This window comes from Episyrphus balteatus, chromosome 3 (assembly GCF_945859705.1).
Source record: "Episyrphus balteatus chromosome 3, idEpiBalt1.1, whole genome shotgun sequence".
NCBI lineage: Eukaryota > Metazoa > Arthropoda > Insecta > Diptera > Syrphidae > Episyrphus > Episyrphus balteatus.
In genome coordinates, this window is record NC_079136.1 from 56,438,138 (window position 1) to 56,454,462 (window position 16,325).

The 16,325-nt window shown below is 31.4% G+C and overlaps 1 protein-coding gene across 1 annotated transcript in view; it reads right to left on the reverse strand.

Moving 5' to 3' along the window:
- Positions 1-329: 329 nt before the first annotated feature.
- The window catches only part of LOC129915027 (uncharacterized protein DDB_G0271670-like), a 204,469-nt gene continuing 188,473 nt past the window's right edge, over positions 330-16,325 (reverse strand). Inside the window, exon 4 of the mRNA XM_055994482.1 lies at positions 330-1,539. Coding sequence (XP_055850457.1) covers positions 330-1,514 — 1,185 coding nt within the window. The 5' untranslated portion in view covers positions 1,515-1,539. The remainder of the gene's footprint in view (positions 1,540-16,325) is intronic.

Here is a 16,325-nt window from a genome sequence, read left to right on the forward strand (position 1 = left end):
TAAAATTGGGTCTCCAGGGTGTATGAGTGTTTTTTTTTTTTTTTTTCAATTTAACGAATTAGTGATAAATCACATTATTAAATATTTGAACTGATTCCAAAATTAATCTCTAAAAACATATTTTAGCATATATGTACATAGTTGGAAATTTTATAAAGGAACTTATTTGTCATGTATTGGATTTTTGGTTCTGCTCGAAGGAAGTTTGTTTCTCCTATGTTTATGTTTATGACCATTTAAGAATATAGTATGGATCTGAAAGGACACTTTCTATGTATGTATTTACGAGTATATATAACAAACTTGTTCTTTTACAAAACACCTATCACTTAAAAAAACAAATATTTCTCCGAAATTCTGTCAAAATACTCACCGTTATTTGATGGGTTCTGCAAAAATTCATTGCGCATTGTTGCATTCATTTTGCATTCCGCTGTTCGATTGGCATCGCTTTCATTCGTATTGTCATTAGAACCGCATCCAACCATTATTCTTTGGGTTGACTTTATCGTCGAGTTTGGAGACGACGACGACAACGACGACGTAGAAGAAGACGTGGCTGATGGTGCTATCGCCATAGTCGTCGCTGTAGAATACGTTGTCGTGGTCGATGTTGTCACTGGCGCTGCTGCTGATGCCATTTCTATTGCACTGGTGGTGGTCGATGTTGTCAATGTTGTCATTGCATTTGCTAGACTATGTACAGTTTCTGCGCCAGCCGTTGTCACTGGCACTGGTACCGGCCCACACTCGTTTCTCTTGCGAGCCGTCGTTGTCAACGTAATTGTCATTTTTATATTGTTGTTATTATTTTTTGATCGCTGGCAATAATTATCCGCTTGATCATCATCCACGCATTCCTTTACCGCCGCTGCTGTTGTTGTTGTAGTTGTCGTTGTCGTCGCAGGAGAAGCTGTCATCCTAGACAACGACACTGGCGGACTCCGGCGAAGCGGACAACAACAGCCATTCAGGCGGCTGCTGCTACTGCTGTCGCCGCCATTTATGTTTCTCACAATTTTATTGTTATTTGAAATGTTATTGCTAAGTCTTTGGATTTGTTGTTGAACTGGCTGTTGCTGCTTCTGTTGATGGGTTTCACTGTCATTAGAATTGTGAATGGTATTTGTGACACTACCGCCGCCACTGCCACTGTCAAAGCTGGTGTTATTATTTTCTCCAGCCGACACCGTCACACCGCTATGATTCGCTTGAGCTGATGACGTTCCCATTGGATGCTCGCAGTTTCCAGTTGCTTGCAGCGGCGAATTTGTGCCGCAATTAAGTGTTTTTTTCTGAATTGTGTCAACTCTGCTTGACATTACTTCCCGATTTTTCAATTGGGATACATTGTTTCTATTGTTGGATGCGGTATGGGCTCTGGGGCAGTGTGTCTTGTGGTCATTTCTGTCGTTGTTGGTGAAATCGTTCGGCGTTTGATGTTGTTGGTGGTTGTTGTTGCCGTTCGCTATAGACCACTCTTCCACCGGGGCTACCTCATTCGATATAGGCATCCTGGTGTATCCATGGAGAATTATTCTGCAAAGAAAGGGAAATAATTTAAAATTGGGTCTCCAGGGTGTATGAGTGTTTTTTTTTTTAATTTAACGAATTAGTGATAAATTAGATTGTTAAAGCCTTGAACTGAAGCCAAAATCAAACTTAAAATAATTCATAGAGAATAATTCTGCCAAGAAATTGAAATAATTTAAAATTGGGTCTCCAGGGTGTATGAGTGTTTTTTTTTTTTAATTTAACGAATTAGTGATAAATTAGATTGTTAAAGCCTTGAACTGAAGCCAAAGTCAAATTAAAAGTAATTCACGGGGAATAATTCTGCAAAGAAATTTAAATAATTTAAAATTGGGTCTCCAGGGTGTATGAGTACTTTTTTAAACTTAACAAATTAATAATAAAATACACTATTAAAGCCTTGAACTGTAGCTAAAGTCAAACTTAAAATAATTCATGGAGAATAATTCTGCAAAGAAAGGGAAATAATTTAAAATTGGGTATACAGGGTGTATGAGTGTTTTTATTTTCAATTTAACGAATTAGTAATAAATTACATTATTAAAGCTTTGAACTGAAGCCAAAGTTAAACTTGATATAATTCATGAAAATAATTGAAGCAATTTTAAGTAACTGCCAAGTAGTTGCGAACTACAACCGCAACAATGTATTCAAATTATCGAACAAAACAATTGCCTTCTAGCCAAATTAGCCAACTAATCAAATTTCTATATCAAGCCTTCGGCTGTGATCGCGCACAAACAAGTGTTAAAATTGTTTGGCTCGTTAGCTATGTTTTATTTCGTTGTATTATGGTTATTTTAACTAACAAGTCACCGTGAAAAGAAAATCATCCTGTCGACAAACTAATAGTCGTATTTTATATAAAAGAGAAATAAATCGATTACATTAATTGGCAAAACAACTGTATGTTTGGTTTCGCGCTTTGACTCAAGCACAGAGCTCAAATCCAGATCCATTAAAGGAACTGGATTAAGTTTAACAACTCTCTGCAGAGCATACAGAGACTTATTTAAAACAAAAAAGTGAAGATTGTTTTTTTTTGCACGAGAGAGTGAAATTGTGACGAGAAAGTGAAGACAATTACGATTAATATAACCCCACAAGCTACGGAAGGATTTTGTTTCTGTTATTTTACAATTAAAAGTTAACACATTTTGGCTCAGGTGTGGTGTTATGTGTGTGTTGGCAAGAAACTTCAAAAAAAGGAACACACTCTTGTTGTCGTCGGTATACATATCAGTTGTTTGTTTGGGAGGCCAACAAGGAAGACTTCGACCAACATGTCTTTGTTTGGATTAAATGATTTTTAACGATTGATTTCCTTGATTAAAGTGCAATTTTCGTTGTATAACTTAAATTAATGATTTTATATAGACGACGACAAAAAAAAAAACGAGAGGTGTTCATTGAATCAGAAAGTGACGATTTAATGGATTGGTTATATCTTAAATAACGATACTTGACCATTTTTATATAATAAAAAGCAATTTATGGGAAAAAAAATATAGTGACTGACAAGCAACTTAAACCTGATCAAGATAGTGAATGCATTATTTACAACACTGTCTATAGCTATTATTTGACATTTTCTCAAATCTATTACATAACCGATTATGACAGCAAATATAATAAAATATGGCAGAAGGAATGACGTTGTGGAATTTAAGACATATGCGGAAGAAATTAGCGATTGACTATCAAATATATTTGAAGCTCATAGAAGAAATGCTTAGATATGTTTGAAACTCAGAAATCATATGAAATATGAAAGTAAGGCGACCTTAAGACCTCGACTCTACTTCCAGTCTAACATTTTTTAACAGAATTTTTAAACTAGTCAATGCTATTTATGTACTTCATAAGGTTAGATATTGAAATGGTTATTGATTCAAAAAAAAAATTAATACTGAAAATGAAAAAAATGGGAATGTGGCAAACTTTTTGAATGGAAAAATTGTCACATTATAAATTTGTCATATGTTTTTAGTTTGGTCAGATAACAAAGTTTTAAGATGAGAAACAAAAACATAAATAGTAAACAAATTAATAAAATATTTAAAGAAATGTAAGTCTTAAAAAATAGATATGGTAACCTTATTCGAATAAAAACGGAAACACTCCAAAAATCTTTTTTGAACAAAATAGAATTATTTTTTCTGAATATACTCGGTAACCTTACTCAAATGCTAAAAATACTGAAAACAATTATTTTTTAGCCACACAAATTATATAGGATATTGTTCAAGGCTAAAACATAGATACAACAAATTTTAGTCGAAAAATCTTCTATCTATTATAAACTTGACTGTTCTAAAACCAAATAGAAATTTTCTATCGCAACCAGTTTAGAAAATAATAGTTTTTTTCGTTCAGTGTATTTAAAATAATCTTACATTTTCATCCACCACTACCACGAATGAATGAATTTTATAAAATTTATTTTTTTTATAATTTTCTACGATAATTGACTCACTACATAAGAGGTTAAAAATTTTCATAATTCTTTTAAGTTTCAAATTGGTTTAAAGCGACAATTTTCTGCTCGTTTGCCATTCAAGTTATGTTTTTTTATAAAATTTGTTTCTCTTGAATAAAATATACAAGCTTACCTCAAAAGTTGAGATAACATTTTTCCATGGCATTACGATGGTAGACAATGCCAAAAAAGTGGGTCCCGGAAGTCCGTCTGTCTGTCTGTCTGTCTGTCTGTCTGTCTGTATACGAAGCTACAGCCTAAACGGATGGGCCGATCAATGTCAAACTTGGTATGTAGCGTTATTTGGCGACTCTCCAGAGGGGTTTTTGGAATTAATTTTTTTGGACCAAAAATAGCGGTACTTGTCATAGGTATACCGATTTTAGTAAAATTGAAATATCTCGAAAACGGCTCTAACGATTTTGTTTAAAAAATTCAAATGTTAGCTTTAAGCTAAGGTCTATCAATGAAAAATTTTTTTTTGAAAATCATTATTAACGGTACCTGCCATAGAACCATTTTTTTCAAATCCGATTTTCTCCGAAACTGCCCATTCGATTTCAACGAAACTTTTTGTGAAAAAGCATTTATATAATTTAAATATAAGCCAAAAATAAAATTTTGAAAAAAATAATTTTTGGATTTTTAAAAAAATTTTGAATTTTTTTTTTTTTTTGAAAAATCAAATTTTCGAATTGAATTTTTTTGAAATTTTGTTTTTAGATGTTGATTAGTGATTTCTACAAAATGGCATACCAATTTTATTTTAAAACTTTTTTTCCAAAAAATTGTTTATAAAAAATTAGTTTTTTAAAAAACAACTCTAACGATTTTGAAAATTTTTTTTCTAAAAATGCATGTTAATATATCAATCAAAACTGCATACTTGTTTTGGAGGGAAATTTAATTTCAGATTTTATTTTATTTTTTTACGAATTTTATTTTTTTTTTCAAAATTTCTATATAAAAAGTCTTAAAAATGTAAGCAACTTTAACTCTAAGAGCAAGTTCGTGTGACCCAGTCGTGGATTTTATTAAAACTAATAACCCAAAATTGGACATAGAACAATTGCTTATAAGTACGTTGTTTTATTAAATAAAAAGTGGACTTACAACAAAATATCATTTTCAAAAGGCTACTTCCCTGTTTTTATTGTTCTATGTCCCATTAAATTATATTATCTGCGGAATGAAATTTTTTTTTGCCAAAAACGGTTTTCAAATTCGGAAAGAGCACTCTCAAATTAGTAAAACTGCATCATTATAACTCATGTTCGGTAAAAAGTGAATTTAGAACAATTTTGCTTTACGCCGACGAATTGTTAAACCTTCTGTCGGCACACGGGTGCGAATTTGGCATGACAAAAATTAAAAAAAAAAAACATTTTTTTAACAAAGTGGGTGTAAAAAAGTCTTTTTATAATCGTGACCATATATTTTTTGGAATTGTGAATACAATATTCGAATTTCTCGCAAAATTCTACATCTATTTCATATGCGTATTCTTTATAAAATACATATGAGACATAGAAAAAGTTCTAGCGACATGAAAAATTAGAAGGCAAATTCGCACCCGTTTGCCTATCACGTCACAAAAAAAGGTGTACCTAGAGAGGGTTGAAACATCACCATTAAAAAAATGTTATAACAGTTGAATACTAAGAACATGTTCGTGTATTTAGTTTGATTTGGTGTTTAAAAAAAAAAGGAATGGACAAGTTAACATAAGTGCTTGTGAGACGATTCTCCTGCTTTGAGTTGAATTTCATGATCCGAGGAGTTTGAGAAGTTAACCGATAGCACATTTTTATTTATTTGAGCTTTTATGATTTTTAGTTTAAGTATTTCGCACTTACATACTTTATCTTATTTAAAATTAGCTTTTACTGATGCCGACAATATTTTATTGATCGATATACATTATTATATGTTCACAATTATTTGCAATACAAATGTTCAAAGCGTATCGGTCAGCACCTTGAAAAGTAAAGACGAAATCAAAGGGTGACAAAAAAGTAAGGGGACATAAAATAAACAAAACAAAATCAAATTTTCAGTGATAAGTTTGGTGTTTGAATAATCTATTTCATTAAATACAAACAAAGTTTTATGCTACTTACATTATTACAGAATTAATATTTTTTTTCGTAGATAAAACTACTTCCTTAAAAGTCAATTTTTCTTAAAAAAAAAAAATCCACTTAGAAAATCTTTTATCACTTGTAACTAAAACTGCTCTACTTTACTAAACTATAAAACAACAACTAACGGACATTAATGTAATCTCACAATAAAAAACCATTTAAAAACTCAAAAGACGGAATTAGTTTTTTTTAATTCTTTCTTATAAAATATAATGACTCGCATTAATAAAATAAATTCTCATGTTTGTGATATAATTTTGTGCCAAGTTCCATTTCCAGAACAAATCACTGCCAGTGTCCAATTTATTATACAGACACGAGCAATTAAAAAATTCCTAAAGCAAAAATCAACCTACAACTGAATCACTGCTAAATGAGTGTATATAAAAAATATGTTATTGAGCTTGTTATATATTTTTTTTAATATACATATTTCAAGCTCACAACTCATTTACACATATCCCACCCTAATCGACCGGATACAGATGTGCATTCTCATTCATACTGTTTGCAATATTGTAAACAAACAACGTCATCGTGACTACAACGGATTTGTGTAGAATAATATCAAAGTTGAATTTGTAAATAGATGAAATTTCTGAAGAAATACTTCGTGTTGTCATCCACTAGTTTGCAATTATTGTTACAATATTGTCAACAATTTGTTTGACTTATTGCACAGTTTTCAATAAATGCAACTACTGCCACCTGGCACACCTTTTCTAGAGTAAACAAACAAACCTTCTTCCATCACATATGAATTTTAATATTTTAAACTTTACAATAAATCACGCTGGCTATCGCACTTCAATAACTTGTGCTGTGACAGACAGATGTCAAAAAAGTTTTGAAATGAAGCTGCCAGCGCTGCTTCCGGCTTCGGCGGCGATGGCGGTTATAAGGCACGCTCCCTCTTTCAACGAAATGTGTCAAGAAAATAAATCATCGCGTTAACAAAGTTTTGCAAAAACGCACATAAAAAAATTTACAAAAAAAAACAAAAGAAGTCTTCACAAATCAATTTCGGATGATTTATTTATGAACATGGCCCGCCTGTCAAAATGACTTGTTCTTGCAACTGAAAAACTTAAATCGGTTGCCATTTTTGTTTGTATTTTTTTCTGTAGTTTTACTCTGACAACGACAACGCAAAAATATTGCTGAAACATTTTGTCTTAATTTGAAGTCTTGCACAAAAATATCGGTGCATTTATGAACTCTCTCATGAGAACAAAAAATATTAATGGAGGCCGCCATATCTGCCCCCGTGCGTCGTTGTCGGTCGTCGTCACTACTAAATACTTTGACGCGCGGGTCGTTCTCTTGCTTGCTGCACCTACTCTATAGAGCTCTTTGTAATCGAACGCTGGAAATAGGCTTAAACACGCAGATGGTTTTTGTATTTTTTTGTTTTCTTCTGAATTTGGCATCATTTAGAGTCTTGGCAAAAGTTTTTCTATATAGTAATCTTTTTACTGACACTAAGTAGTAGTAGTAGTTTTGCAGTAGCAATTGTGTGGATGAAAAAAAAAAAAAAAAACAGATCCACAGATGTTAGCTTTCAGCTTTAACATCAGAGAGTTTGTTCAAAGATAAATATCAATTTGATAGTCTGGGATGTCATGTTGAAAATAAGACGAATTCGCACAAAAATAATACAATGCACGACAGGGGTCACAAAAATTAGGGAACTTTTTAAATTTGATATTAAAAAAAAAAATTAAATCTGTATTTATAATTAACTAAACATTGTTTTTTTAGAAAAAATAATTGAAATTCAGTGTAAAAATTGTTCTTTTTATACTATTTCTCAATTAACCATCGTAATTCCAACAAATTACATCACAATTTTTACACGAAAACAAGCCAATTTTGATTTTTAAGAGGTTGGTTATTTGAAATAAAGTTTTTTTGTCATAATTTTTGAACTAAGGTTGGGATTACGAAAAAAAAGTAATGTAATTTGTCGGATTTACCATGGTTAATTGAGAAAGGTTTAAAAAGTACCTACTAGGTATTCGTGTGCTGAAAAAAAATCACCTCACACACAATTTTAAATAATGTTGTTGTATCTTTTTTTAGTGCTCATTGGAATACCAAAAAAATCAATGATTTTTACACTTGAAAAAATATTTATATTTTTTTTTTTTTTTTTTGTTTAAGTGAAATTGAACAAATCAACTGAAGCTTCTTTACAGGAATGTTGTATAAACTACATTCAATAAAGTAAGAATTTTTTTGAGGAGCAATGTACACTCCAGTGGATTTACTTTTTTCCAAATTATAAATTTAAAAAAAAGGTCACTGTGGTGTATGTGTAATATTTTTTTTAACCATTTTTCTAAAACTCAATGGAACAAGTTTGCCTTCGTAAAGTGGAGATGTGAAATAAGTGGTGGTTTAGCCTGGGCTAACCTTGGACAAACGAACCACAGTGAAAATCAACAATTTTCACACTGAACAAAAAAAAAATATTTTTTGTGGATTTTGAGGTTAAACAAAATTAATTCATTATATTTTTAGAACTAAGGGGGGACTAACGAAAAAAAAAGTTGGTCTACCCTGGACTGGACGAACCAGGGCAGGTTCGATTTTTGGCAAGCAAATATAATGAGCGGTGAATTGTCCCGTGAATAAAAGAAGACGTCACTGAAAAGCTAAATTAATTCCCGAGCAGTCTCTCCTCGTCTTTATGACCAAAACGTGACCGTTTATCAACACAAATTTTCTCACGAAAAGATCTTTGGACCTTTTTTTTACAAAGAGGATGGTAGAGAAAAAAAAATATGGACTTTTAAAATCTAGTATTCTTGGTCTTTTTGAACCATTTTTCATCAACACATTTTAGAAGATGTGATTACTGGTTTTGTATTTTTCTATTTTTATAAATTTATACCTCTATTTTCTAAATCCCTTAACTATTTTTTTTTTATTTTATAAAATGTTTCAAATGAAAATAAATTTGCTATTTTTGTTTTACTGTATATTTTCTAAGTTTTAAAATATTTCTTACATTAAGTAGTTTTATGGTTTAAATTAAGGACAAAAAGTAATTTTAAATAAAAAATGCATACAATAAAACCACAGCTAAACACTATTTTTTAAAATATGTGTTAAAGAAAAATATTTCAAAAAGACCAAAAATACTGAATTTTGAAAGTCCATATTTCATCCAATTTTAGCCGTATTCAAGTTTTGTGACCATTATGTTGGAAAATAAAGTATCTTCTTTTCTCCTTTATAATGTTCTATTTCTATAAATGCTCAAATGATAAAAACAGACCATTTAGTAAAAACATCAAAAATTTCGATTTTTTTTCTCTTTTTTGAATAGTATTTCTTAAGTTTTTTACAATATTTCAATTTTTAATTTTTTTAAAAGGATACATGTCGATAGAGAATTTAATTATCTACAAGAAATTACTTAATACAAATTTTCAAATTCAGCTTGCTTTTCAAGTTATAGAGACAAAAACTCAAAAAGTAACAGAAAAAGTCGAAAATATTGATCGTTACAAAAATATTCATATCTTTATAATTTATTCATAGATTTTAAAGAAAATTATCTTTTTATCTTTGCCAAAAAGTGTAGTATACATACAAAATTTAAAACTATGAGGATTCGAAATATTTTGATATTTTCTTTCAGTAATAAAGTTTTTTTTTACAAAAATTTCCTTTAAAAAAATCGCACTTTAGCACAAAAAAGTTGTTCTAGTGTTTGTTGCTTATTTAGTACTCAGCTTTCAGGCACCGGCTTTTCTGTTCAGATAAGTCGTTTATTACTCAAGATATAGCCCGAATACTAAGTGGGCTAGTTGGAAAAAACAACGACAAAAAACTTTGAAAAATCATACCTGGAAAACGTACGTAATTTTTTTTTAAGTAATTTCCGAGTCCCTGAGGTCAAAGTACGTTAGAAAAAAAATGGGATTGAATGTCCATTTTGGCTGTAAGCTAGTGGTTAAAAGTTTTACAGAACAAAAATTGCAAAATAAAATTAACCAAACAAATTATTATAAAGTTATAGTTCACAGGTAACTGAAGAATTTTCAACACAACATTTTGAACTATATCATGGAGCATGTGTATTTGGCGCTGACATTAAATAAATAGAAATATTGATGCAAAGATCGCGCAATTACACCAAAATTGATATTGCAGTTGCTATTGCAGTTTCAATAGAATTGCAGGGTCGAAATGTTTGTTGTTCCCATTGTTTGTTGTTTTTTTTTTTTTTTTTTTTTTTTCTTTTATTGGAAATCACTATTGTTATTACACATGAAACATGATGGAATTGTGAAATGGAATTTGAAAAATTCACGAAATTAGGAAATTCCGTTTTAGCAGTCTTTCCTTTAGTTTTGAACGGGATTTTTTAGGCGTGAACGAATTTGTTCATTTCAATTGATGATTTTAAAGAATTTTTACATTGGCACCATTTTTAATTGAAGTGAAAGAAGCAATAACGGCAATTGCGGAATTCCGCTTGAAGGTTTATCAACTTAAACTAGAGAAATCATGATACAAAATTTCTGTGATGAGGGTAGTCAAAGAGAAAATTTTTCATTATGTTAAAGTCATTTCGGACTAAACAGCTGAGATATTTTCAAGAAGTTCTTGAACTCTAAGAATCGCTTTTAAAACACATTTGGTTACCTACATTTTTCATTTCCGATTTCAAATCAATCTCAGTGCATTTCCAGCTTCTAAATCTTGAATTTCCAATAATGTTAGTAATTTAGCATTCAGAAGTCGACGACTGTCATTGATAAAATTAACTAACACAAAACTTTTTATATGGCTTGAGATTTCCATTAATGTCTCCGTCGAGACATATCTTCTCTTTGTTCGACCTGATCGCGTGGGTCGAATTACCAACCTCGCAAGTTCGATGCATTTTACCTACGTTTCTCCGAATCCTAACAACGTCAACTTCCTCATTCCGTTTCGGTGGATATAGGTACCTAAAGTCAAAGTCAATAAATAGTCTTTCATTGGTACTATTTCAATGTCAAGACCGCGATTGTACAGTCCTAGACATAACATTGTTCCACGTTTTTCAATGGAATGCAATCTGCAGAGTAATTTCTTCTGCAGCAGCAGTCACAGAAAAAAAAAAAGTATCAATCTATTTTGTGTGAGATATAGTAGTGTGCTACTTTATTTTTCGACGACGATGACGATACACGAAAGAACTCATGTCTCGACGACCGACGACGACAGAAAGAAGACAAGTCATCCACTTTGAACAAAATACGACAAATGCCAACGGATAAGCAATACGCAACAATTCAAGGCTGGAAATCTGGGCCAAGTTAGCGCATATATCACCCCGTCTGGAAAACCTCTAGTTTCTGGTATACTTGCGGTAGAAGTACTTCCCTTTATCTAGATGGAGACACTCTTGCAACATCATTTCTTCAGATCTTTCAGGATGAACGAGCTTCATTCCAATGGACATCAATCAACTGGCCAACCAGCAAAAGAGCGAAACGGTGCGAATTTGATTTTAATTTCTGTGGGAGATAATAAGCGCCAATTGCAAGCGAGTTGGATTTTGTCCAACTTCAAGTCAACTTTTGATGCGGATCCAATTAAAATTGTGTCCGTAGTAGCTACTGATCAGAAGTTAGTAATTCCAACATTCCATTGCAAATTCTGATGAAAAAAAAAAAAAACAGAAGAATTTAATTGTCTGTAATCACTCAAGATCGAGGTTAAAGTGAATGGAATTTTGCTGATGAGTCGTTGTTGTTGTTTGGAAAAATTACAAATTAGAAGAGTGTACAGTTGTTAATTTAATTGAAGTTGGAAACAAGGAGGTTTTTTGTATTTCGAGTGATTATTACCCTTAAATTGCTTGTAATTAGGTGTAACAAGTTTTTTTAGTTTGGAGAGTTAAAAATGTGCAATGTTATAAATTGCAGTATTCCATGAAACGATCTCGTCACTTGGTAATTTTTATTATGGGATCGCATTACTTTGGTCAATAATTTGTAAGCATTTATTAAGAGTAGAATTTTACACAGGAAATATGAATGTGCCTATGGGAAAGAAAGAAAAGAATTTTTTTTCCGAAAAGTGTTAAAAATAACAAAACTGTACAATTAAAAAAAAAAAACGCAAAGTGATTACCTAAACCTAAAGGCACTAAGCTTAAGGCTGTTCATAGCTATACTCGAAAAGATCGGACCAAAACTTTATTAAAAGAATATAAAAACGTTATTTATATTTATATATATTTTCTGTAGAGCATGATTCACAATAATATGTGGAGGATATTTTTCTGGAAAATCTAAATGTATTTATGTTTATATTCAGATCTTTTAATGGGAACAATGTTGTAAAAATATAAAAAAAAAAAAATACATTTGAAATTAAAAAAAAATTTGTAGCTGAAAAAAATTTGGATTTGCATTAAAAAAAAATATTTTCTGCAAATTAAAATATTTGGCATTAAAAACGAAAATTGTAGGTAAATGAAAAATATTTGCAAAAAAAATTATTGGAAAAAAAATGTTCTGCATTGAACTGATAACTGTCACCACCTACCCTATCTACTGTTTTCGTTTTGACGTTGACTTTTGGGACACCCTGTATTTGTTGCTGACAAAGTTTGATGAGAAACAGGTCTTTGGAAGTCTAAGAGCTGCGGTGGTAGCAGATATTTCGGCTCCGCGAAATTAGGCCCCATTAAATAAGGCACCAATAAAAAAATGAAATAAGGCCCCAAAAAAATACACACAAAACAACGAAATTTCTCAAATTTTGGGGTGTTATTTCATTTTTTGCGGCCTTGTTTCATTTTGTTTTTGGGGCATAATTTCATTACGAAATAAGGCCCCCATGAAATTAAACCCCAACACTTATTTTGGGGCTTACTTTCATTTTATTTTAAAAACAATTTGGGCTTTATTTCATATTTCATAATTTACATAAAAATGCTATACTAAATTATCTTTCAAAGAAAATGTTGTAAAATTCCTCTTATCAAGGACCCAGAATTGGCAAAGTACCGCACATTGTGGACTCCCTGTTGGTTTGCAGCAATATCTTTACATTGAAAAGCATTATTAAGTAACAGAATAGCTGACAAAAAATCGCACGATTTTTGAGCTATTCTGTTTCTTACTAATGCGTTTCAATGTATTCTGTTACTTACTAATGCCTTTCAATGTAAAGTATTGCTGCAAACCAACAGCGAGTAACAGAAAAGCTGCAAGAAATTGAAAGGCATTTGTTTGCAGGACGATCTTAACATTGAAAAGCATTGTTAAATAACAGAATATCTGAAAAAATCGGGCTATTTTTTTTCAGCTATTCTGTTATTTAATCATGCTTTTCAATGTTAAGATCGTGCTGCAAACGAATGCCTTTCCATGTTAAGACCGTGTAGTAAACCATCAGGGAGTAACAGAATAGCTACAAGAAATCGCACGATTTCTTGCAGCTATTCTGTTACTCCCTGATGGTTTGCAGTACGATGTTTACATTGGAAAGCATTATAGAAAGTAACAGAATAGCTGAAAAATCGCGCGATTTTTTCAGCTATTCTGTTACTTTCTAATGCTTTTCAATGTAAACATCGTGGTGCACTGCAAACTAATGCCTTTCAATGTAAAAAAAACCATCAGGGATCATTGAAAAAAGCATTAATAAGTAACGAATAACCGAAAAAAAACACAACAACAGTTTGAAACATCCTTGAGGAACAATTTTAAAAGTTCCCTCCATAAATATGGTTCTGTTGGTTTGGGGTGATATTTCATTACCAAAAATTAATTAATTATGATAAAGAAAAATTAGGGTCTTATTTCATTTTTCTAAAAAAGTTCAAAACAAAAAAGTTCAAAACATTTCATTTATTTTTGGGGCATTTTTTCATTTCGATGGGGCCTTGTTTCATTGGGGCATATTTTCATTATGAAAAAATACCCCAATTTGGGGCCTTATTTCATTTTTTCTTTTGGGGCCTTATTTCCTGGGGCCTAATTTCGCGGAGCCGATATTTCAAATGGATGTAGTGAATGCTGACTATTGTGATTGAGTGTATTAGTTAACCCCTTTATGTGTTTTGAACTGGTCCTTAATAATGAAAATGGTTACAATTGGCTTCATATAGCGATTTAAAGCTGTTTAACGAAAAACGCACTCTTGAGCTATTAATCGAGTTAAAATCGATGGGACCCATTTTTCAAAAAAAAAATGTCATATGGGTTCTTGAAATGACCGATATAAATAATTTAGCAAAAAAATGCACAACTTACTCTTATATTTCAAAAAACCTTTATCTAATCTTTAAGGTCAAAAAATTTAAAACAAAAATATATTTTTATGTTTTTCTCCATATAAGGTATGGATTTTTGACAAAATAAGTTCTGCCATTAAGGAAATATAAGCTATAGACCGAAAACATGGTAGATCCCGCAAAACAACAAATAACAACGTCATATATCCACTATCGAACTTTTTCAGAAAAACTAAAAAAATTTTAACTAAAAATACAGATTTGATAAAATTACTTAGTTTTGATTAAATTTTATAGAAATCGTTCTGTCCTTTTTAATCCTTTTGAAGTTTGACTTCTAAAAGAGATATAGAAAATATGAAATCATCTAAAAATCATCTGTTAAAAATTTCACGCAATCCATTTATCCGTTCAGGCCCTAAACTTCTTTGACTTCTCCGCATCGTAATGTTGGTTTTGATTAAAACCTCGAACTTTTTCGACACGAAACCAATATGTGTTGCATTATACAATAGATCATTCATCAATCGACGGGTGAATCTCATAAATTCCTTTATCCTTATGAGGATTTTTTATATGCAAGTTGGTTAGTTACTTGTTTTTCCTGATTTTATTCATCCTTTTTTTTTCCGTAACCTCACAACATTATACTTTTTTAAACAATTCTAATACTCTTCATTCTTCAAATAAATATTACGCATATATTATGAAGGTATGTTTCTGAATTGTTGACCTATGGCCAAGGCCACTATAGCTTAAAAAGTTTTACATCATCGTTATGAAACAAAAACTATATAGGAAAAGACAGGAGATTGAACATTAAATATTATCATAGCTGTCATTTTTAAAATGTTTCTTACATAATCTTATACATTCCTTTCAGGCGATTTTGGTTGTGGCCTTCTAAAGTGTTATTTATATGCGCACGCATATTATTTAACCTGCATAAAAGCTGTAGTGTGACTTCAAGGCAGCACTCTCTTGCACGACAGGGAACTTTACACAATGCCATGTCATAAGATAAGACTGACCCACCTTTCCATTGTTCATATTATTATGTTGTCAGGTTTGTTTTAAAAAATATTTCGTATAAAAAACTGAGATGTCATCATTGACAATTCATTGCCAATTTAATTTTAAACTAAATCGTGACATTGAAAAGGTGCAAAAAATGGACACTTGGCTGAGAAAAATGCAGTCAACTCTCTCCAAGTCGAATTTTTTCACCATTTTCAATGAAATCGTTTGAAGACTTCCAAATGTCTAAAATAACAGCTTATAGGTGGTACCTCAAAGACAGTAATTATCTTCGAAAAGGTCATTAACTCTTGAGAAAAATCAATAACTCCTACCATTACTTTGCTGTTGAATACAAAGTTTAATACCACGGGAAAATCAAAAAGCTGTTATCCTATTGTGCCGCCCCACGTCATTGCTTTCATGTGTTAAACCAAGTTCATGTGAGTTCACTTTTACATATAAACCGACACTCAATCAATCAATCAATTTTTTCTGTTCGAGAAGAAAACACATCTCAGCATGCATCTGCATTCCTCTAATAAATTCAATTAGCAATCAACTTTGACCCATTTATACCAAATAAGTATCTAAAGAGAAATTCATCTATAAGCGATAACTAGATTATCTTTCACTCCTAATCCCCTCTCCTTCTCTCCCTCATTGAGCCAACTTATAAACTATCTCTCTTTTTAAGACCCCAAAAAGTCATCAATCAATTTCACACACAAATAACCAAACGACGACTTCAATCGAATTGTCCATTATGCTATTCGATTAGTATAAAACTCCAAAAGCTACCCCCGCTGAGTTACGAACGAATAGTCTAACCCCGACACTCTCTATGAATAAAGAAAAAAAGTTCATTCCGGGGGATCAAGGAGGTCATTACAAATTGAAT